Raw genomic sequence first — 23,962 nt, 5'->3', positions numbered from 1 at the left:
TAACATATTTTCTTTTCACTCTTAAATAAAAATAGTTGATTCATTTATTTGATGTCTTAAAATATTTTAAGGATGTTAAGTCGTAACTAAAATATATGTGAGCTATGTTAAACATATAATTATTAATGGGTAAAGAATATATTGGAAATGCTTGGCATAATTGAAAGATAATACTTATGTACTTCTACCAGGTATATATAATATGATCAGATCAAGAAGAGCATGTCTTTATATGAATTCGATATCGAATCGATAACTTTTACTAAAGGGTAATCGCCATAATCAATTACGGTTTAGGGCATCTTCAAGACAATCCAAGGAACTTTACCGTGATATCTATAAAAGTAATAGTCATATCCCAGTTTTCCCAAAATGAGAAGAATGAGGCTGGCAAAGATGCAGTTAAGTAAATCGATGGGATGCATAAACCATTCATCGACAGGATCTACATTGCACATATCCTCGCGGGTGAGAGACAGCACCTTGGCATGACGCAACTCGTCACCATTGGAGTAGGTGCAGGTGACGTTATACGCGTCTGGAACAATATTAATGTACTTGGTCAACAGTTGACGCAGTCGCATGCCAAATTTACATGTGCAATGCCAAGGATTCTTGCTGAATAGCAGGCGGATCGCCTGCGGGTTGTCCTCGAGGGCATTGTCTAAGGCATATACCTGAAATTTGCGCAAGAGATTCCCATGCAGATTGAGCATCCGGAAGTTTTGCAGCCAATAAGTGTCCTCCAGTATATCGATGTTCGTGATGCGATTGTTGCTCAACTGCATGTCCACCACCTCTCTGTAATGCGGATTGTCGCGCAGAGGACTCACATCGCTGATCTGTAATGCAATTATAATTGAAATACTACAGTTAATTTATTTATTATTTATCAGGTTTGATGTATGTAGATTAATTGAGTAAAGCCTCTTTAATTTTTTTCATATTCTAGAACTATATTTATAGTCATAAACCATGTATCTAATACCGAAAAATACTAAAATATATATACATATATGATACTAAAGTATACTAGTGAGCGACAGACGAGTGTGTCCCGTACCAATTAAAAAACAAGTAAGTACCCGCTACCCCTTTTAAATAAAAGCAATATATTTTGCGGTATTCTCAAAATATACCAAACATACTGAAAAAATACTAAAAATATTCCAAATGGTATATGTGGTATATCGCTGTAGTACCTTAGACGGCACAATATACCAGATTGTCAGCCAAAGCAACTAAGATCCCTAGTAAGTAGGCGTTTTGGCCCATACAAAAGTATTTCTTTAATAACTTCCAAAATTTTTATCTGATCGCAACCAAATTCTCAGGAATCATAACTACTATAGTTATTATTGTATATACCAAAAGCCGCAACTCCAGCTTTAAATTACGCTTGTTATTCGATTTGTTTGTTGTTTTTTGATTTGCGGGGGCGGAAGTGGGCGTGGCAAAAATTTGAAACAAACTTGATTTGCGTGCAAACATAACAAATGCTGTCGAAAAAAATTATAGCTCTATCTCTTATAGTCTCTGAGATCTAGGTGTTCAGACGGACAGACGGACATGGCTAGATCGTCTCGGCTGTTGACGATGATCAAGAATATATATACTTTATAGGGTCGGAGATGCCTCCTTCTACCTGTTACATACATTTCCTGTCCTTCTTCCCTATGGGTAGCGGGTATAAAAAACAAAATCAGGCGATATTATCATTAATACTAATCATACTAAATTCTATGTATATTTGTACTTACTAGATTATCATTAATGTACAACGAGGATGTGTTCACGGGGAGATAGGATGGCAAGCGGTTGAACTGCAGATTGGAGCAGATGATCGTGTAGTGAGGTGTGTATGTCTTATGCATGTAGGTCATCAGGCAGGTGCAGTTCCGCAGTTCCTCATGAGATTCGCACTCTTTTCTTACTGTCTGAAATGCACTTTAATCGTATTGAACTCAAGCTACATTTGGTAGCACACTCACCACTTTATAGTGCATGACGAGCATCATTTGCAGCTCCTTGTACTTGCCATCGGTGCATATGAGTTCGTCTCTGTCTGCAACCAGACGACCCTTATCCGGTTGCAGTAACAACCACTTGAAGTTACGGGTGCAGTTCCATGGATTGCCGGCCAGATAGAGCTGCTGGAATGTGTGCGGTAAGATCAGTGGTCCCTCCAGCTGAATCAGTTGATTCCACCGCAAATCCAATATCTTCAGTGTGTGTAGACGCTTGAAAGTGCGCGACGAAATATGCGTGAGATTCGTCCAGGAAATGTTGATGGCTTGAAGATGAAACATTTCCGGAAAGTCGAATGTCAACTCCGTAAAGTCGCCATACTCGATGGTTAGCGAACGCAGCTGTGGAAATCGTTGCAGCTCGCCGAGTCGATTAAATGCCGCTTGTGGCAGGCCACAGAGTAGCAGCTGCCTGACTGGCAACAGTTTGCCATGCTTGGAGCTGTAAGAAGGAGTTGTTGAGAAAAGTTTTCATTATTATCTGGCGCCTATTTGCAAAAGTGTTATACAAATGAAAATGATGACAAAGAATTTGCGTTTCAGCAACCTTCCCAACCTTATAGAAAATACATACTATTAGAGATAGAGCTATAATTTATAATTTTCGACAGCATTTGTTATATTTGCACGCGGATCAAGTTTGTTTCAAATATTTGCCACCATCGCCCGAAAATCGACAAAATTCTAATAGCAAGCGTAATTTGGAAGCTAACGGAAATTTTTGGTGCATAGAATAACTATAGTATGTTATTTAAATAAATTTGGATGCGATCAGATAAAATTTAGTTAGTTGCTTTGCCTGACCATCTGGTATATTTTGCACTCTATGGTTTATTTAGTACTATTTCAATAAGCCAAATATACCGTTTGGTATATTGCTAGTATTTTTAGTGGTATAGGACTATTTTGCTTTTATTCACCATAGGTAGCGGGTATCGCACAGTCGATCTCACTCCACTGTAGCTTACTTGTTTATATTTTCGTAAGTGAAATGTACATTAAAAACAAGAAAGAAAGCAAGAGATACCGGCTATTCATTTTCAATTAAATCAAACGGTGCAGTATTATTTTTAAAACATCTCAAAATAATATACTGAAATCGGTCCACATAGATTACAAAATATATCATATATGTATATACTAAGAATTTGGTGCCTACAAATTTCGCGCCCAAAGCGATATCATTTTTTGACGCATGCGAATACGCTCATTTTATGTGATTATGTTGGAATCTTCTATGAAGCGAACTAAGAGCAATACGTTTCACCCTTTTCAAAGCAAAAACATTTGTATATTACTAAATAGTAGAATTATGTCTTGATTCATAATAATTATTGAGTCTCATATAAATTATATTAAAAGGCGAAGAAGTAATTCAACAAATTCTTTTTGAAGTGGTACTCTTAGTATTAACCACATAAGAGTTTTGTATTTTTTTCGGTTTAATTCGGATAGACAATTTATTTTCTTTTTCTTTTCACTTACTTGAGCCTCTGTAGATTGTTTATTCCGCCATGGCAACGGATTAATCCTGGCTGCGCCAACCGCGAGCAATTCCCATCCGTGGCCACAGGCTCATTTTCCCAGTTTGCACAGCTGTTAGAGACTCGCTTTGGAATGATTTGAGATGTGCTCGTTGTTGTGTCAGAGATGGGAGTTGTAAGTGTCAATGACTGCTGTCCAGCAACCAAATCCGCATTCGCAACGCCAACCGCAAAGCTGTACAAAGAGACGTATGAGTAATTTTCCAAAATATAAGCTACTGTTGATCTGCGCAATTAGAGCAGCATTTAGCTGACTTTATTTGCGGCCAAATCTATTTTTGGGCAATGAGAGTTGGCCTAGGTGTGTGGTAATCAGTATGTGAGGTAGTCTGTACTAGGGGAACAATGAAAGAGTTAGACAGATGATAGCGCTGAATGTTTATGGCGCTGTTCTGGCTGCGTTTTATGGCAAACAGTCAGACAGACACAGGGACAAAACTTTAATTATTTATTCTCTTTTTTTATATGGCGTATGATTACGATAAGCAGTTGTCAGATGTCGTCAGTGAATTCAGTTTATTTGATTGTGCTACTCTTTATTTATTTATTTTTTTGAGTGGCTGAAATTCGACAGCATTTGACGCGTGTCGAAAAAATAATTGCCTTGTGTCGCTGTTTGGCACTTCGAGTCAATCCGATTTGACAAATACATAAATAGCCATATAGATGAGTAGCTTGGAGTGTAAATAACTGGAAGCTCAGACAGTAGCACAGGGCTAAGGTACTAAGTGAGAATACCAACAAAACGAAGCCCGACTCTGGCAGCCATATCACATGATGATGACGATGTCGACCACAACGATAATAATGATGAAGCCACTTAGCACATTGCTAGATCAATTTGTGACATGTAGAGAATCGGAATCAGAATCTGAATAGAGAAAACAAAGCCGACAAAATTGAGAAACGATTGACAAAGAAGTCATACAATTCAATGATACGATTCGTGGATGGGAACTGGCTTTATTTAGGTAAAAATAATTCTGAATTTAAATAAAATGAAATGGGCTTTATTATTCACATACAACAATTAATTTTAGATATATCGAAATTAAAGATGTTCTGAATTTCAAGTAAATTTACTTAAATCAAGTTAATCTTTGCACTTTTCCTGGCTCCTCTCTTTTGCCAATATTTACCTTTAAAATTTAAACATTTACGACTTGTGCGCAATACATTTTTGTTGGCCTCTGAATATTATTTAGTTACAATTAGCAACTTTTCGTCGTACGTTTTCTGGCTCAAGTGTTAAAATTAACAACATTCAAATAGAAAACAAAAAGCGAAAAAACGAACACAAATTAATATGCACGAAAATATTTATTTTCAAATTTACAAAATTGCTAGCACTAAGTTATTCAATTATATTAGTTTTTTTTTTAGCTGAAAGACCAGATTGTGAAGAATAAATATTTATTCACATGGCGTTATTTCGTTGACTAGCAAAGCTGTGAGTACAATTCAAATTACTAAAGCAAAACGTGCCACACAACTGAACTAAAGTATGGCCAAAAGTAGTGAGAAACTCAATTACTTATTTATTAAGATCTACAGTTAGTTTGTGGTGGATTTAGTATGATTGAAATCTTAGGAAATTTAACAACTTTTAATTACCGCATTAAAAGCTCTCCCAATTTTCGATAATTCTAATTTCTAAAATTCTGAAATTTCTGGTAAATGTAATTTTGAAATTATTTATATAATAATTAAAAAAAAAAAACAAATGAAACCCAATATTGCAGGCCAATTACTTCAAATGTTTTAACATTAATTTCTAGAATACCAATAAATCTGTCAATTCTATTTTGTGAACTTGTACAGTACTATAATATTTAAATAAATCTAAATTAATTGAAAAGGTAATTGACAGCAATTGCCGCTCTTTCATTGGAAACATAGTATATTTATTCTATTATTTTCCGTCAATCGATAGTTGATAATAAAGCAATCAAGAACCGGTAAATCTATTTCTTCTTTAGCGTTTTGCGTGTTCTCTCATTTATCTCTTCCTCTATTTTCTGTCCCCCACTCGAATTTGCTTATCAATTTGGTAATAATAACAATAAATTTAGAGCTTGAAGTGCAGTTATTTTTTTGTTGGCAGAAAATATCGAAGAATTTTACTGACTTCTTGCAGTAAAAAAGTATCACGTTAGTTATGTGTCATGTATTCACGTAAATTTTGTTATGTGTATATGATAAATATAAATCACACAGAGAGATAATCTTGGCAAACACATCAAATTTTATCTGCAATTAAATTGTTAGTTTCACAACAATCTTATGTGTCAGATGACAGTTTCCAGATAGTAAGAGACTCTAAAAACAAGCTTTGTTAGTTCATTGAAGCAAGAAATTACTGCAATTAGTTAGTAACGTAATACGTTAGCATATGAGCAGAGAGTTGTCAAAAAGATTAGAAAAAATAGATTATTTTTGGCTACCGCAATGCTTGATGATGCTTTAAGCACCTACACAAAATGTATTTAATTTGCTAGGGTATAAAACTGAGCCTTCAGCTTGTTATATATTCATAAAAACTTAGTTAAACCATTAAAAATGAAATTAAATTTTTTTAAAATATTTAATTTAATATTTACATATTTTTACATCATTTTTTCTTTTATTCATTTTATACCAAGGGTCAAAGGTACATTGACTATCACTTTATTATACAAATAGCAATATCCCAAAATGTTATTGGGGTAGTCAGAGATTTCGAGTTAAGCCTAAATAATATATGCACATATTTTTCAGTACTATACGCAAACATAACTTGGCTCTCACGATAAGCCAATTTGAGGCTTTTTATTGTTGTGCTTTGATAAAAAAGCGAACAGATTGATTTATGAATGAGTTAAGTATTGACAGTGGAACAAATCGGTTGGGGTTTGTCCGCATTAATAGGATAGGCTAGGATAGGGTATTGTAGTGAGTAGGAGAGACAGATGTGGCCACTTGATGATAACGAAGCACTCAACGCATCCAAATATTGCGTATACGTTCCGTATACGTAATCTAGGCGCACCAAATTTAAACTTCGTGGTTGATAAACAATAAAAAAGTACCGAAAAAACGTTAACTGTTTTTTTGATTAATTTTTGCGCACCTTCCGAAAATAGCCAACAGCAAGCAGAGAGAACTCACAAATGAATTTCCATTAATAAACACACTTCTTCGATAGCTCATTGCCATTCTGAGCAAAAACAACAATCACGGCGCACTATTAATAGCTAAGCAATTTCCGAGTGTTTGTCAGGTTTCTGGATCACATTTGGCTTTTGTTTTGAATTTTCATACGATGTTGTAATAGTATTGTTGAGAGCATCGATCAGCACCGGCAACTAAACACACACACTTGCTTTGCCTTTGCTTTGTGATACATATTCTTGTTGTTATGATTATGATTTGAAATATTATTATTTTTGTTGCCGACTCTTGCTGTGTTTTAATTACATACAATATATATGCACATATTTTTTCAATTTTATTTCACATCTTTTTTGTATATATATTTTTTTACTGGATTTAATAGCTTTGCATCCGTATCTCCCGGCGGTCTGTGCTACTTTTCTCGCGTTTGAAGTTCAAATGAGGCGCAACTGCGAAACGCTGTCATGTTTTTGGCGGCTTCCGAAGATCGCACACTCAAATCAGCTGACCAGCTGTTATTCGCTGTTGTGCGTGTGAGCCAAGAGAACGTTGTTGTCAGTGGGAACAGCTGTTTGTAGGTAAGATTTAGACTCTCTCGCTCTCTAATTTTCTCTCTCTGATCAGCATCAACAACGGAGCGGTGTGTGCGCTATTTACGACAGCTAGAAAATGTTCGACCATTGATCGCTTCGACGACGCACGCATTCAAATCGTTTTCATTTTGCATTTAACAATAAAAACTGAACTCAACATGGAGCTTGATTGCTCATAGTTGTGATTTGAAAAGATTTTATGCCATGTTGTGTGTCGATAGTTAAAATTTATACAATTGCAAACGTTGTTGAATCAAGTATCTTTTGTATTTGTACATCGAAGTAAAGCCCCATACATACATGGTACATGTATAACTAAAGAATATAGTTAACAAAAACTTGTGCTCCACATACATTCATATATAAATATACACCGACATGGACATCGATATTTTAGGTTTTGACTATAATTTAGCATAGTGCTTAATTGTCTAATTAGTAATTTGTGTTTTGGTTTCGAGTACTAATATATATATATATAGTTATGTATACATACATATTTAAATATATTGTATATGCATATGTTTAGGTAGATTTGTGTCTGTTGCTGCGAGGCAGTTTCAAATTCTTGAGCTTAGTTGGACCATTTAAAATGCGTTCATATGGCTTTGACTTAATTTGTAAGCTCGACGCTTTTGTGCACTATAACATTAACAACATTACAGAGCTGAAGGTACAAACTGTCTGCCTAGCCTCTTGGGCAGATTCATTTTGGTATAACATTCACAAGAGTTTATTAATCCAACGTTGAAAATCGGTCTAAGCGTCACCATCTTTTGTTGGCGTTGTGCTGCCATTGTCGGCAGTTGCCTGGACTTTCTCGTTGGTCTCTGCCTGCTTTTGCTTCTCATAGGTGCGTACATCCTCCAGCGTCATGCCGTGCCACTCGTCGATCCAAGCAAAGGCCTGACGATGGCCCAGCAGCAGAATATCGCGTATTCCACGCTGTATGAAGTCTTCCACTTTGGTCTGCAGACCCCAGACCTCAAAGCTGGCATTAACTACCTTATAGGAACACATGATTGGCGTGTCAGTTTCACGCCAGCCTTCAATAAGTGGACCGCGATCTAAAAAAAACGGCGTTCAATTACTATACTTTTAGTTGCAGTTGAATTTTAATTGAACTTACTTGTCTTTAAGGACTTGAAGAACTTGGGATCCTCTTCTCGTTTGTAGTGCTTGCCATTGAGTTCATCAAATGCAATGTCCACGTGATCAACTGTACGCACCTTTATATCCTCCTCACTGAGATCCAGACACTGTAAATGATAATGCCAACATTTAGCTAATTCAGATAACTTATAAAATACGATATATTTACGTTTTCAGTAGTGCCACTGTTGTTCTCATATTTTGTCTTGATTAGCACATTTAATTTGGGTATGAAAGAGCACTGTGTATAGAAAAGAGGTAAAGTTAACTGGTTAATAATTGGCTATCAAAAAGTTAAGAGCAATTGAGATAATTACCGTATATTCTGCCCGAGTGCACACACACACACACACATTCGTATCCGGTTGATGGATGACCATGAAAGTATTATGAAAGGAAATTCAAAACAAAATCAGTACACGATTTATTCTTGTTTCATTCGCAACTATTTTTAGCTTTTCGCTTCAGAAGCTATAATCGAAAAATCTAGTGGAGAAATCGCAATCGCAGTGCCAATTAAATTTCGAAAAATTGACGATGCGTTTATGGCATTGCAATTGGCTTAATTGCCACACTAAACAGAAACAAAACAACTTTAGCCAGGTAAATCCCAGACACAGCATCTGAGAAGCCATAAAATTGCCAAAATTTACGATCAGAAATTGTGCAAATAATATTTAACATATTTATATTTGATTGCTTATGCTTTAAAAGCTATAAAAAATTCAAAAATCTATAAAAAACAGATACAATTGTTATTCCAACAAATGATACTAAACTCTTAAAGTTTCCTAAATAAGCAAATCTTACACATAAAATTAGGCAATATCAAAGAGTGGATTTTAGATATAAGAGAAGAAAAAAGAATTCAATATCGTATGCTATCTAGTTGCCAAGTCAAAGACAGTGTCATCATAAAAATGGAATGAAACCAAAGTCATAATCATGACCGTTTGATGGAGTGATAATCAATTTGCTTATCAATTGCTGGCCAACAAATCATCGAACTGACAGTACTTGGAATTAAGCCCGTGTGAGCCGTAACATTTGTGAGCATTTTACAAACTTCAAAAGCTCAGTTACATTCAATTAAACGAAGCTATACTATCACGCATCGCAGTCTCTTATCATAGTTAATCACTGGAACTGTGACGTATGTATGTTAGTTGGTGGCATGACAAATGCGGCAGTTGGATATGTGTATGCTTATCGCAGATATCACGAAATAGAGGCCAAATACCGACCAGTGGTTTCACAGATTGTTCGATGGCCATATGGCAAGGTAGCCTATCATTTAGACCAGCCCAGCAGGTGGGTGTCTGCTTCGTAAATAATTGAGGCTTGTCTTTCGAAAATAAACTCAGCTGGATAGCGTACTTATTAAAAATAGCTAAGCACGACATGCTGGGGGAGTCGCCTCACCTGTCAGAGTATAGGGATAATAATTCCATGATTTTTCAATCACATAGAAAACGCGAGGACAAATCGCTTGTATCCAATAGGGAAGGCGACTGAAAAAAGAGAGAGGGAGAGAGAGAATGCGCATTAGCTAAGAATCAACTTGTGTGTTGACAGCGACGGTGAATGCTCTTACCTGGACAGGTGTATGCGTTTTTCTGTATACTGTCCCTTGCCGTGAACGGGATCCTCACAGGGTTTGTTCTCCATTACCTCAACTCCCTCGCCCTCGTCGGACTGCTCAAGACTGTGGCGCGCAATCATATACAGCTGTCCAATTTTATACTAAGTGTCAAGTGTTGAATGAATGTTGGGATGAATGGATAGGAAAAATTGAGTGACACCGTTGTTTATGGCTAGTTCTCACCTCCTCCACAGTGAGCGGCATGCAGACACGATATTCCTTAATTAATACCATCTCGCGAATTGATAATTTTGTAAAATATAATACAAATAAACGAAACTTCAAGTTACGCAAAGAACGAAACACGAGCGAGTCGCAACTGAAGCAACAACAAAAACTAATGCTTTTGAAAATCAATCGACGTGTCTATCGATTGGCTTATCGATGAATGGGTTGCAAAGTAAAAATCGAAATAACAAAGGTATTCCCTTGATAACCAATGTTATTTTTTTTTTGTTTTTGTTGGATTTAAGATTTTCTTAGTAGGCCGTGCTCGGAAACGAGAGTTATTTAGTTTTTATTTGACAGCTGTGTTTTTGCATTTTTAGGCTGTTGGCAGATACAATTAACTGTCATACCTGTTTTTGTTATTAATAATTTAAATAAATAATATTTCAATTATAACAAAAAGCTATTTCTTTTTCATTATTTTTTTTTTGTGGAAGTAGTGTGACTAACAATTGTATTATATTATTCTACATTGCGGCCAACTCTAAAACTAAAAAATATTAATCATAAATTTCTCCTCTGAATTTGTATACGACAATTTCTGATCTTCCAAAACTTGAAACAGTCGAAGTGGTATATTTTGGTATATTTTTAAGTATTGCGTTAAAAATAAACGAGATTATACAATAAAAGCCTAATTTTGAGCCATCCGAAAAAAGGCTGACAGACTACGGTCACTCTGACATGGAGTTTTTGCACAACGTACATTTCAGCTCTGTGTGAAATACGCGTTAAAACTATAGATATTTTTGTCAACAATTAGTAATAGTCTCAAGAAAAACAACGTCTGCGAGGTAGGATTATAATTTGCACATAAAATTAGCAGAACAATGCTTACATAAGCGTAGCAAATAAATACAACAGTGAAAATGCATGCAAAAATAAATTGGAAAAGTGGCACACAATAAATACACACAAACAAATGTGTATTCATACATACATTTGTACATACATACATATGTATATTTAAATGTATGTAAATGAAGTGACGCTGTATGTGTGTATGCAGTAGATGAGCATAAATAAAAGTAGCAGACTGAAATAGCGTTTATTTATGTGCATACACAATCAACATTAATGAACGCCCGTCTTTTTCTACTGATTCATTTCGTCTACAGTTTTGTGCGGGCGATAAAAGAGAGCAAACTCTTTCCCCTCAGCGGTTGAGCGGATACCTAACTACGTGCAATGTTTAGGATTCGCGTCAAGATGGGCCCGCAACGCAATCACAATAACAATAACAATGGAGTCGCCGTCGGTGGAGTGGGCAGTAGCAATCATGCTCGCCTCCATAAGGAGTTTACCTGCTGCTTTGGCCTGCATGTGCATACGGCAACATTGATGATTGGCCTCTGGCATCTGGTGAGTTAAATCCTTGTAAACATATATGTAAATGTATATGTATACGTTTTTGGTGTGTACATGTAAACTCCTAGGTTTGAGTGCATTTGTAGTTGCACACAAGCATGCGAATTTAAGCTGACCCTGTTCAGTGTCAAGGAGGGAAAAATCAATGCTCGTTGCAGTCCAATGGCTGTAAAACTGTCGCCCAGGGAGTAAGCAGTAACTCTCAAAAATTACAAGTGTCACATTGCGTTGACAACTGTGACGTCAATGGAGTTGGCTTCAGCTCAACAATTTTTAAATTAGGCACACACTCAAATTGCGGTTTTTTGTTTGCGATTGCTTTCGCATACACATGAACATATTGTATGTATGTGGCGTGTCAAACCACCTTCAAAATCATGCCAAACGGGGATTAACCTTACTATAACATTGCGAGACGTGTATAGTATATTTGTTTAAGATTGAATTGTAGCAAATTTCCCTTTTTGTGATGTGTTGACATAATCACTGTAATAACTTTCCACTCGATAATTAATGAGCCATCATTCGATGCAACTTGTTGATGCCTTTATGCTACTTACCGTTAATTGGCAATTACTTAATTAATTGCGCTGCTATTCGATTACCGCATACAGACACACACATAGACATCACACAGTTTGTGAGTCACTGCGACAGCAGTGTCGCATTCAAAGGTCAAGCGTAGTATGCTAATTTGCTTAGTCGAGAAAGGGAAAGTGACTTCTATACCGCAACGAAATAATATGAGTATATAGATTAAATTGCTAAGATGAATAATATGCCTCAAACGTTGTCTGAATGTAAACAAGAAATGTTTTTTGCTTTACATTTAACTTCGGCTGATAAGGAGTTGCTTATCAACAAATATAAACAATAGTTGTATTACTACTTGATAACCAGACTAGGCTGTTGTTCTAAGTGTCAGCAACTAAATCAAGTACAACTATAATAAGTACACTTATTCGATAGAGAATTTCCCATTACAGCTTATCAGATATAGTACTATATCAGAGTAGTTGACAGATCTGCACTTGAACCGGTTCTCTCAACATTTTACACTTAATACAAGTATCGATAATTCATATTCATAACATGGATGACAACTACACACGAATGTTGACATTTCCATTTTTAAATGTAGCATTTTTATAATAGATTTGAAATGTATTCATTTTGTTCGGGGAGCAATCGCTATATACGGAGATTTAACTTCCGATGTGATGCTGCAAGAAAGTGCAGATGACTATGTGGACGATGCCTGTTGCAGCTCAGTTGGATCAGATTCGTCTGAGGAAGTTTCTGACTGGGAGGAAGTGCAGCAGACATCCTCCAAATGCTATCAACTGCCCAACATACAGTACAACAGTGTGCCCGAGCTCACGCTTGAGTCGTTGGGTTATGTGTCTACCGAGCAATGGCCAAAGTTGGTCCAGGAGCAGAAGGCAGAGAAGCCACCGCTATACGACTTGATGATCAAGTTGTTGGAACGGAGACACAAGCCCAACACTGTGATCACCATTGGCCATAGCACGCTTAAAGTGCATCTGACAGTGCTTCAATGCTACTCAACACTTTTCTGTGAGCTGAACAACGCGATTAGCGTGGAATTACCCGTGGAGTGGGTGACACCACGTGCCTTTCAGCTCGTCTATGACTGGATGCTGGCGGATGTGCCCCGCTTGGCACGTCTCGGCTTGCTGGAGGTGCTGAATGCTGCAAAGTTCCTGCAGATACCGCAACTTATCAGGCAATGTGAGCATTGTTTGACGGAAGGTTTTGCCGAGGATGCGGCCTTGCTGCTGTATTTGGAATCACGTTTGTTGAGTCTTGAAAGTGTCTATCGACCTCTGCTGCAGAGCGTGGGACGCTTCTTTATGACACTGGTCGCCTCGCAGGAGTTTCTGCAGCTGCCAATGCAGGCGATTTGTCAACTGATGCAGTCGAACAACATTGGCGTAAACACTGAGCTGGAAGTGTTTGCGGCAGCGGTGCGTTGGCTCAACTTTCAGTGGCCCAAGCGACAACACATCGTTGGCCAGCTGATGACGTGTGTGCGTTTTGGTTTGGTGCCTCCATGGTTGCTCATTAGGCTGTATGATCGAGAGACTTCTTCCGTGGAACTGAAACGCATAACTTCGCAGCCGGATGTGCTGCAGCAGATGCACGATGGCATTGGATATACGACAACGCGTCTGTGCTATGGATCCGATAGCGAAGGCTTCATGCAGCACATGGAACGCATCCATATGGAGACGCCGGTGCCGCGCAAGTGGATCTATGATCCAGGCTGCAGCTATCATCATCGATTACATTGCCAGATCTCCAAAGAGTTTACTTACGAAGCCTTTGTTGGTTACCTCAATTTGTTGCAAACACTGCACAAGGATTATTGGCAGCAAGCGGTGCAGTCTGTGGGGGATTCCGATGAGTGCTGCTCTTGTCAGCGAGCTGCCAAGTAGATAGACTTTTAATTTATGTAACTCTGTGAAAATATATTTTATAATATGTATTTTACTTACAATGCGTCTTTAATGTGCATTTTGTTCCCTCCTCTTGCAGTTCCTCAATATTTTGGCGCTGAGCGTGCTCGCTGTCATCTGGCGCAATCCGGAAATGATGGATGAACTGGAGAGTGGCAGTCATGACTTCACCGTGGATCTTAATGCACCTGCCTTGCCCACACCTTTGAGCAAGGTGGATCCTCCTTATGCCTATCGTGATCACTCGCTCAACTATCGCAAGCGTTACCGTAAGCACTCGGCGCTATAGCTGTGTGGAAAACAAGCTCACCTGAATCTAATTTTGCAGAGAACTTTGACATGGGCGGTCTGGTGTGCACCTGCATGATAGCCATTACGCTGATGATGATCTATGGCATTATCAAGGGCAAGCCTTCGCATTTGTTGCCCTTCTTCTGTCTGCAGCTGTTCGACTTCGCCATCACCACGTAAGCAGAGTTTACATGCTAAGTACTGAGTAATTTATTAAACTGTTTGCCTTTTTTCTTATAGATTGACCGCCGCTGGCTATCTGTGCTATCTGCAAGCTCTACACCGCATCATTGCTGAATCGCATCGTCTGCCGTGGCGCGAGAAGCTGCTGGAGCTGCCTCCCGAGGAACTGGTGGTTGTTGTGCTCGTCGTCTTTGTGTGCATCGTGTTCCTGAAAGCCTATTGCATTGGTATTGTTTGGCGCTGCTACAAGTACTTGACCCTGCGTCAGCAGCATCTGCGCAGTCTGCTGCCCTGCGTGCTGCCTGAAACCGTGCTTCATGGCGGACTTGGTAGCGGTGGTTTTGGTGCTGAGGAGCGCGCCTATTCCACACTGTTGCCCAACTACGACGAGGCCATTGCTCAGTACTTGAAACAGGCACCGCCGCCATCCTATCAAGTGGCCATGTCAAACTACAACAATGAGGATGAGGGCGCCACTGGTGGTGCAATTGTTGCTGATGCTGGGGGCAATACGCCGCTTTTTGTTGCTCTGGATTCGTCCACTGTTAACACGGCCACCAATACGGATGATAGCTTGGACAACAACAACGATACACCCAATAATAATAATACGGTTCATGTGAATGCCAACACGCCATCAATGCGCCGCAGCGAACAGACAACTTCTAACGCTGGCTCTGACGATGACAACAATGTGGATGATGATGACGATGACGATGCTGATCTGGAGATAATCGATGCTGGCATTGATGTGGGCAATTTGCCACCACCTCCGCCTCCGTACAACGATGTGACCGATGCCCAGGTGCAGATGCCGTCGCCGTCGCGTCTTAATTGTCATGTGAACATTCCTGGACAGGTGCCTGGACGCAACGAGAGCCAGGCCTAAGTTGTGATTTGAGTTAAGCTGTTTCTCTCTCATTATTATTATTATTATTAACGTGTTATGTTGCGAGCAAATGTAAACGCGGCAATGCACGCGGTCCCTTCCCTTGCCTAAGACTTCACATCAATTGGATATCCCATCTCCAACCCATTTCATATCCATATCAAAAGGCGGATTTGTATTAATCGATGTATTTGCTTATCAAAACAAACGAAAAACAAAGACAGACATATTTTAGCAGTCGCGTATTGTTGTTTAATCTAAAACGAAAACTAAACAAAAACTAAAGAAAACAAAAAACCTGCTTATAACTGAATATTCGCTGAATTTTGCTCTACATGATTGTGTGCTCACGTAGTAGATGTAATTTTTGATCGCGTCTGTTGAAATTTGCAAAGATTTGTTATAGATTTGACCGCGCTTTACGTTTCTATGGTTATTTTTGTTTAACCTCTTAACCTGAGTTTTACCTAATTAAGCACAAGTAGTTGTTACCAAAAAAAAAATTACCAATTGAAAGCAGAATCTAACTGGGAAAAACGATGGATGCGAAAGTATGTTCTAATGATTAAGCTAACTTGTAAGACTAATTATTATATTATTAAACTGTATATCATTATTTGTACATTAGTTTTGTGTATCAATTGCCAAGTACGTAGTGCAATCCACATGTATCCCGAGAGAACTCCATCATATTTTATGTGTGTACAATATCTATATGCGTATATGTAATATCTATAATGCAATATTCAAAGATATTCAAATAAATATTAGTTTGAAACAACTCCACTAGTAATATTCATTTCCTTATTTATTTTTGGCTCTAGTTGCCCTGCTATACTCATGTACATGGGCATAAAATGTCATTAAAATACTACAAAATTCGAAATTTGATTTTTTTAAATCTAAATGGCAAGAGGTAATATACAATATTTTAATGAAGTATGAAAATATAAATTTATCTAGTTTGCAGCTGCTGGAACTGGATTTTAAGGAAACGGAAGTGAAGGATTTTTTGGTTTATAATCTCTTATGCGTATAAACAATACAAATATTTGATAACATTTTGAGTGCAGTAAAACATAAATGTATAAAACGATTTTACTAAAATTATTGTTTTTTTTTTGTGAATTGGTCTTTTGACATTCACATTGGATTGGCACTAGTGTTTTTTGAGGATTCCTTTTTAGCTTTTTTGGGTGCCACATCGTATAGCCTAATTTTTAAAGAAGAAGCTTTTGAGGTCGTAGTCGATCTGGTTGGCTTTCTCCTCTTCACAGACTCCTCTGCCAGTTGGGCGTTTTGATTTCTTATCGGTCAGTTGTTGATTGCGCACGTTTATGACACTGCTCCTGGAACTGCTTGCATCAATGCTGCTGGTGGAGTAAGAACGTGGCAAGATTAGTTCGATGTGGCGTAAAATCTTTTTGGTTTGTTTCAGTGCCTCAGCTAGCTTTGCCAGATCATGACCTGACATCCTGAACTCTTTATTTTGGTAATATGATTGTGGGTCTTCTGCGACATCGTCTCCAGTTAGCTCCGCTATGATCATTAACTCGTTGTAGAAGGCTTTCATGCCTTTCAGTGAACTGGAACGCAAAGAGTTTTCTTGAAGTTGGTTAGGGGAGTTTAATTTGCGGTCACGATGAGAATGTGCTGCCAGATGAATGATCTTTGTGCCACACTGCATGATAGCATCAAAGGCATAGCTGGCACCCTTGGTGCTCAACTCCCGGAATGTGGAATACACTATTGCATGAGCATGACTTATGTACTCATCGATCTCGTCTTCGTGGAGTTCTAGCATGGGTTGAACCAGCTTCGAGTACAATGCGGAGCTGCCTTCTATGGTTGGCGAAGTCAGGTTCAAGACAAGGATCACTTTAATTTCGTAGTAGAGTGGAAACCAAAAGAGAATCCTATCTGTTATGATCTCGATGCATGTGAATCCTGCAAAAGTAATCCAGTACTTCAACCACTTTGTACACTCATTCACATCTTTTGCACGAATGGCCTTGTAGGAAGCATATCCTGGATACAAGGTGCCGAAGCTCAGTATCATGAGACGTGAAAGTAGTGTGCCGATCATATTCCAATTTAACGATCCGGCGACTGTTAATAACTTATTGCAATAAATCTAAAGAACAAACTAAATTTGGACGCTGTATTTTGCTTATTGTAAAAGTAATACGACTTATTTTATAAAGTTGCTGTAAGAATGCTGCCTACTAATATTTCTTTTGAAATTGCTGAAATTCTGAAATGGCATGCACTGAGTTTTTAAATTAAAAGAGTTGGTTATATATATTAGGTTTAAGTTTAGGTAGGACCGGCTGCCCCTGTACGGGGCAAAGCATAGACCAGAGGAGGTCCGTAGCTGTACCGGTAGCTTATCTACGTCTCAGAAATCGCACAGTATGGATGCATTTTTGGCAAAAGCCAGCAGCATCCTAGGAGGTAGCCGTGAGACGTGTCGAAGATCGTTGTAGCACGGCGAATTAAGGTATTTCAACCGGAGTCGGGATAACGCCTTAACCCCGGGTTCGTTGCATTTCCTGCACTGATCACTGTTCGTGATGCCCAGCTTTACAGCATGGACGGCTGAAAGACAGTGACCAGTTAAAATGCCTAGCATTAGCCTGCAGTCTTTCCTTGAAAGCTGCATGACGAATTTGGTTAAGTTTTTGTTAGTAGAGGCACACATCAGCCTTGCAGTTTTGCACGAGTTGGCATTACGCCAGCTCGCGTCCCACTGAAGTCTAGAGCGTACCTCAATTTCACTGCCTAGAGTTCGCAGGGATATCGGAATATTGCACATGTTACCGACATCGAGCCCCACTCCCTCTTTGGCGAGAATGTCTGCGATCTCGTTGCCATCGATGCCCTGGTGGCTTGGGATCCAATAGATACGCACGACCGCAGATGCGTTCAGCGACTCTATTGCTCTTCTGCTGTCCAGGACAACTTTGGACTTGACCACATCAGAGTGCATTGATCTTATTGCAGCCTGGCTGTCAACAAAGATGTTAATAGAGGTGTGATTACGCTGTAAACCCCGAGCCAATTCGGCAGCCTTGCCAATGGCAAAAACTTCCGCCTGGAAGATGCTGCAATGGTCTGGGAGTTTATAGGATTGTTTGGAGACCGGGTCTGGCAGTATACGGCCGCTCCGACACCATCATCCATCTTCGACCCGTCGGTGAAGAGGTTGAGGGCTTCGGGAATGCGTAACCCTTCCCGCCAGCTCTCCGGTTCCAGGAATATTGTGTTAATATGGTCAGTACTGGTAAGGGGGATAGTATAGTCCAAGTCTCTACTAATCTCCCTACCAATGGCGCTGTGACCATAGCCTAGCAGACCCAGATTGCCAGTTGCGGCAATCCGTAGGGACGATTTTGCGGCTATGGATTGCGCGTATAGGTTTAATGGTTCGACACCAGCTATTACCTCGAGGGCTTTAGTTGGCGTCGACCTGAGAGCGCCTGTGATACACAGTAGCGCTTGACGCTGTGTCCTTTCCATGATGGATAGGTACGTCCTTTTTTCAGTGGCCTGCCACCACACTAGAACACCGTAGGTGAGGATAGGGCGAACAACTGAGATGTATATCCACCGCATTAGATTAGGAGAGAGGCCCCAAGTGCAACTAAGCATCTTTTTCGCCATGTACAAGGCTCCGGTGGCCTTCTTCACCCTTTCTAACACATTGAGCTTCCATGTCAGTTTGCTGTCCAGGACCACACCTAGGTATTTTACTGCTAGGCTCGGCTTTAGCGTAGTGCAGCCTATTTTTGGGGGGGACCACGCAGGTACCTTATACCTCTTCGTGAAGAGGATAAGGTCCGTTTTGTCCGCGTTAATGCTGAGCCCGGCTGATTCGGCCCATGCTTTAACATCCCGCAAAGTAAGTTCCATTACGGAACTAAGGGTGGTTGGGCATTTCCCAGTTATCAAAATGCTTATGTCGTCAGCATAGGCAATTAACTTGGGGGCCCGTCTAGTAAATTTTAGAAGTAGGCTATTTACGACCAAATTCCAAAGGAGAGGCGAGAGAACCCCACCCTGGGGAGTGCCACCTCGCACTACCTTTGTAATGGCAGCATCGCCCCACGTAGCCACCACTCGCCTGTCACAAAGAAGGCGGTTGACCCACCTGTGGATGGCTGGTGCCGTGTTAACTGAGGTAAGGCCCTTCATAATAGCATCAGTGGTGACGTTATTGAAGGCGCCTGAAATGTCAAGAAATGCACCCAAGGCATATTCTTTATAGTGTTCTGCTTTTTCGATGGAGGCTACTAGAGCATGGAGAGCAGTCTCAATGGACTTGCCCTTTGTGTACGCATGCTGATTTGGGGACAACAGATGCATTGTGTTGCTTCTGATGGGCAAATCAAGTAGCTTTTCCAATGTTTTTAGCAGGAAAGAGGTTAGGCTGATAGGCCGGAAGTCGTTTGGGACCACATGACTGCATTTGCCCGCCTTGGGCAGGAAAATGACTTTCGAGGTCCTCCAAAGAGTGGGGATATGACCCCATGCGAGGCACGCCGAATAGATACCCGATAGCCACGGAACAATCGTGGGCTTGCTGGCTTGCAGCATTGCTGGCGAAAGTCCATCGAGACCGGGCGACCTGACCTTCGCAAAGGAGTCGATAGCCCAAATTATTTTGTTATCTGTAATTAGACCGGCTGGGGTCTCATAACTGGGAGACTAGGAAAGAGCTGCCAGTCACTGTTCTCTATTCCAATACATCCCGGGAAATGAGTTGAGAGCAGTGCTTCAAGAGTTTCAGCACTGCTCTCCGTCCACGCTCCGTCGCCCGACTTGAGCAGACTAGGACTGGAAGGCTGCTTGGACAGCAGCTTCCTCAGTCTGGAGGTGTCTTTGATGTTATCCAGGTCCGAGCAAAAGGTTCTCCATGAAGACCTTTTGGATGATCGGATCATCTTCTTGTACGACTTCAGGAGAGACCTATACTCGTCCCAGACATATTCGTTATCCGCCTTCTTAGCAAGTTGAAACATGCTAGTAAGCTCCCCGCGTAGCGATGAGAGATCTGGGTTCCACCAGGGTGGCTTCGAACTTCTCGTCGGTCTTGAGAGCCTACAAGATTGGCGAAACGCAGAAAGTAGTCCTGCTGAGAGGACATTGACATTTGTTTCTAGGTCCTGTACCGAGTTGATGTTACCCGGCGGACCAAGAGACTTGGAGACAAGGCTAGAGAATTTCGCCCAGTTGGTATTTCGGGGATTTCTGAACGGCTGAGCCGCAGGTACCCTATTAAATGGAATGGTAAACTGAATATACTTATGATCCGAGGAGGGTCTATCTAGGACCCTCCACTCTTCTACATTGGTACACTTAGTTGCAATCGTTAAGTCCAGCACATTACTGGAGGTGGGACCTACATAGGTAGATACCTCACCTCTGTTGGCTAGTCTAAGCTTATGGTTAAGGATAAAATCAAGAACTGACTCACCCCTGTCGTTGATGTCGGGACTTCCCCAGACGCTATGGTGGGCGTTGGCGTCCGTTCCGATTATAATATGCTTATTGGAGGAGCAGACCATGTCCACCAGCCTCCGCAGCTCGTCAGGTGGAGCCGGCTTGTCGTGAGCCATATAACAGGATGCCAGCAGCAAACATCCTTCACGGCTCTCCAGCACCACCACGGTTAGATCGTCATTGCTGTAGTTAGGTAGTAGATGAGCTTTTAGCCCCTTTTTTACAAGGATGGCAGTTCTCGATCTACTTACCAATGTCGGGACGTATAAATCATAGTTAGGCGACTTCAGCCCAGCCACCGTGTTGCCCGACGCTATCCACGGTTCTTGGACCAAAGCCGCGTAGGCGGACGCTTCCTCCAGGGCAAGGAGTAGCTCCGCCGAAGCCGTTTTGGATTTATGGAGGTTGAGTTGCAGCACACTCATTAGAGGTTAGCAAACTCGCGGGGGGGTCCGTCTGCATGGACAGTTCCTCCCCCACCTCCTCCGTCTTGTCAGTCAGGCTGAGGTTCTGGGTGGCGTCGGTCACGATCTCAAGACCGAGATCTGCCTCAACCTCCCCTGACCTCAGCGTGTGTGTGTGTCCTGGTCGTTGGGATGACGTTTTTTGAGGCGAAGGTACACGCTCCCTAAGCCCCACGCCATCTTCCCATTGCGCTTGTATAGCAGATCCTCGGCCTCCTTATTGATCTGAATGATCACGTGCTGCCCACCACTGGGTAAAGGTTCATCAACCTTCAGCACGGACCAATCACTCGTCGGTATGGCCGGGTTCTGCTTTTTAAGCAACTGAAGCGCCCGCTCTCCCTGAACAACTATTGGGAAAAGGACTTTCGCCTTCGGCATGGACGGAATATTATTCCTGTCCACCACGTCCAGCTTGGCCCCCTCCCACAGCCCGTCCAGTTTGGGTACGGTCGCTTGCAGCCACTGCAATGTTGGGTCGTCCTTGCATGTCAGGATCTTGACACCATTCAGCCAGCCAGTGCCTTCGAAAGTAGGCATTGGACTGTCTGGGACATTCTCCATCCTGACAAACAGTGCGTCGACCAGCTTACTATGGGTCAACCGCCACCGCTCTGCAGACATTTTCCCGTTAGGGTCCCCTCTGTCTATGAGAGCAACGGCGAGATGCCGCCTGGCAGTTTCAGCAACCGTTGCTCTCTGTCTCGTCTTGTTCGAGTCCGTGTTGGTGGAGCCAGGTGCTCGCAGCCTCTTGCTCACTGGGGCCCCTTGCTTGGGACTCTCAGCGGACCGTTGGCGCTTGCTTGCCATGGACTCCACCTTGTTGTTGGGAGGGCCGGTAGAACCGGTCTGCACTTTAGTGTCTTTTGGAAGGGGGCTAAGTTGGTTTTCCCGCATCCACGTGTTGGCCCAGGCAAGCCTCTCCTGGTCCTTGACGGACAGGTTAGCTACGCCACTAAGCCTTGCGTGAATACGGGTCGCCGCCTTATTTTTGGCCTTCTCCTTCAGCCCCCCGTGCCCCGCTGCGCAACCTTGGAGGTGCTGGCGATAGGCAGGGGTGACTGAAGAGGAAGACGTTCCCCCTCCACCGTAGAAGTTGGCGCAGCGCTCTTTTGGTCCGTGTCGGTTAAGACCACAGCACCCGCGCGCACCAACCTCGAATTTTTTGGTGGCAGTGTTGTTACAACTGGTGCGGCCTGCTCCCGCCGCCTCAGAGGTGTGACCGCTGGCGACACGCAGAGAGGATCTCTCCCCCCCGTGCCCGCCGGTGGTAGCAGTCACGCCTTCCACCGACGTTTGGGCTGACATCCCAGCCCGGGTTGAATTGTTTAATAAGTCCATTCTGAGACCATTGTTGGCTAATTTTGTTCTTGGGAGCCCCCCATAGCGTTTTCAGTCTGACCGCCAGACACCTCGTACCATGGATTCTGCTACTTATCTTCAGGCAGATGCCCGAAAGATAAGGAACAGAGTCCTCAGCTAGGATCTGCAGTTCCTGAAATATCGACGTATAGTAGAGATCTGCTACCCGTTGACAATGAGGTAATACAGATCCTACCCAGCCAGCACCCTCGGGGAGGGTTCAGCAGAGGATTTTTGCCAGCCAATATATATTATACATATAAATATTTGTCATTATTACATTTTGTTTTACATTCATACATATTTCAGTGCTTATGGTTACAAACTAGAATAACAAATCAAAAATAAATTAATTGGTGTTAGAAACATTTTCCGTTCGATAAGTTTTAAGTTATTAGTTCTTTTAAAAATTAGTTTGACATTTACTTTTGTTTCATATAGTTTTTTTTTATTCTTTTGCAAAATATTGTGGTCCGCAATATGACATTAATAACAGCCAAAAAAAAGTAAGAAAGCTACAGTCGCGTGTGCTTGACTTTGAGATAGCCGTTACACATGAATATTATATATACTAAATAAATAAATAAAATACTAAAATACATCGAAGGTTATATTTGGTATATTGATATAGTACTACATTGAAAATTCACCACAAATTACAAAATATACCAGATTGTCAGCCAAAACAACTAAGACACGTAGTAAGTATGCGTTTGATCCCATACCAAAGTATTTCTTAAATAACTAATAAAATTTGTATCTGTTCGCAATTCAATGTTGAGGATACAAAAAATCTGCAGTTATTATTAAATGTACCAAAAAAGAATCTGCGGGCAACCTAACAGTCCTCATGGAAAATAATTGTAGCTCTATATCTTATAGTCTCTGGTATGAAGGTATCCTACTTTACATATTTTACATACTTTTATAATTTCCTGCAAATAAGTTATAATATCCTTCCAGTCTATGGGTAGCGTGTATAATACACTTTTTATACAGGACACTTGAAATTCCTTCTCATACATATGTATGTAAATATCTTTTCATTTTTGCAAATACACCAAAGCCTTGAAGTCCACTTCCA

The 23,962-nt window shown here is 40.8% G+C and overlaps 5 protein-coding genes across 8 annotated transcripts; 1 reads left to right on the top strand and 4 right to left on the bottom strand.

Annotated features, from left to right (window-relative positions):
• Positions 1 to 10: 10 nt before the first annotated feature.
• Positions 11 to 7,465, bottom strand: LOC117569707 (protein singed wings 2). 3 transcript variants are annotated; one of them, XM_034250971.2, is made up of 6 exons: positions 6,681 to 7,465; positions 3,513 to 3,746; positions 1,992 to 2,469; positions 1,761 to 1,937; positions 596 to 842; positions 11 to 538 (listed from the first exon to the last, which is right to left on the bottom strand). In XM_034250971.2, exons 1-6 carry the CDS (start codon positions 6,764 to 6,766, stop codon positions 294 to 296), a joined length of 1,467 nt encoding a protein of 488 aa, XP_034106862.1. In that variant the 5' UTR covers positions 6,767 to 7,465; the 3' UTR covers positions 11 to 293. The 3 variants fall into 3 exon arrangements, with proteins under 3 accessions (XP_034106862.1, XP_051862142.1, XP_034106861.1); XM_052006182.1 differs by lacking the exon at positions 6,681 to 7,465 and adding an exon at positions 5,449 to 5,474 and having other exon boundaries at positions 12 to 842; XM_034250970.2 differs by having other exon boundaries at positions 13 to 842.
• A 243-nt stretch (positions 7,466 to 7,708) lies between these two features.
• Positions 7,709 to 10,509, bottom strand: LOC117569708 (cytoplasmic phosphatidylinositol transfer protein 1). Its single transcript, XM_034250972.2, has 7 exons — positions 10,295 to 10,509; positions 10,064 to 10,212; positions 9,892 to 9,980; positions 8,787 to 8,794; positions 8,639 to 8,710; positions 8,447 to 8,576; positions 7,709 to 8,384 (listed from the first exon to the last, which is right to left on the bottom strand). Exons 1-7 carry the CDS (start codon positions 10,343 to 10,345, stop codon positions 8,077 to 8,079), a joined length of 807 nt encoding a protein of 268 aa, XP_034106863.1. The 5' UTR covers positions 10,346 to 10,509; the 3' UTR covers positions 7,709 to 8,076.
• A 490-nt stretch (positions 10,510 to 10,999) lies between these two features.
• Positions 11,000 to 16,331, top strand: LOC117568415 (tetraspanning orphan receptor). 2 transcript variants are annotated; one of them, XM_034249060.2, is made up of 5 exons: positions 11,000 to 11,133; positions 11,458 to 11,701; positions 14,267 to 14,444; positions 14,516 to 14,654; positions 14,719 to 16,331. In XM_034249060.2, the coding sequence occupies exons 2-5, from the start codon at positions 11,528 to 11,530 to the stop codon at positions 15,548 to 15,550; spliced, it is 1,323 nt and encodes a 440-aa protein (XP_034104951.1). In that variant the 5' UTR covers positions 11,000 to 11,133; positions 11,458 to 11,527; the 3' UTR covers positions 15,551 to 16,331. The 2 variants fall into 2 exon arrangements, with proteins under 2 accessions (XP_034104951.1, XP_034104949.1); XM_034249058.2 differs by having other exon boundaries at positions 14,267 to 14,456.
• Positions 16,332 to 16,551: 220 nt separating this feature from the next.
• On the bottom strand, positions 16,552 to 17,777 carry LOC117566774 (receptor expression-enhancing protein 3-like). The gene has a single exon (XM_034246317.2). It carries the CDS (start codon positions 17,634 to 17,636, stop codon positions 16,764 to 16,766), a length of 873 nt encoding a protein of 290 aa, XP_034102208.1. The 5' UTR covers positions 17,637 to 17,777; the 3' UTR covers positions 16,552 to 16,763.
• Positions 17,778 to 20,933: 3,156 nt separating this feature from the next.
• On the bottom strand, positions 20,934 to 22,332 carry LOC127565477 (uncharacterized). Its single transcript, XM_052004121.1, has 2 exons — positions 21,304 to 22,332; positions 20,934 to 21,235 (listed from the first exon to the last, which is right to left on the bottom strand). Exon 1 carries the CDS (start codon positions 22,324 to 22,326, stop codon positions 21,619 to 21,621), a length of 708 nt encoding a protein of 235 aa, XP_051860081.1. The 5' UTR covers positions 22,327 to 22,332; the 3' UTR covers positions 20,934 to 21,235; positions 21,304 to 21,618.
• Positions 22,333 to 23,962: the final 1,630 nt, after the last annotated feature.

The sequence above is a fragment of the Drosophila albomicans genome, chromosome 3 (assembly GCF_009650485.2).
Source record: "Drosophila albomicans strain 15112-1751.03 chromosome 3, ASM965048v2, whole genome shotgun sequence".
NCBI lineage: Eukaryota > Metazoa > Arthropoda > Insecta > Diptera > Drosophilidae > Drosophila > Drosophila albomicans.
The sequence above is the reverse complement of the archived record's forward strand: the minus strand, read 5'-3'. Positions and strand labels throughout refer to the sequence as shown.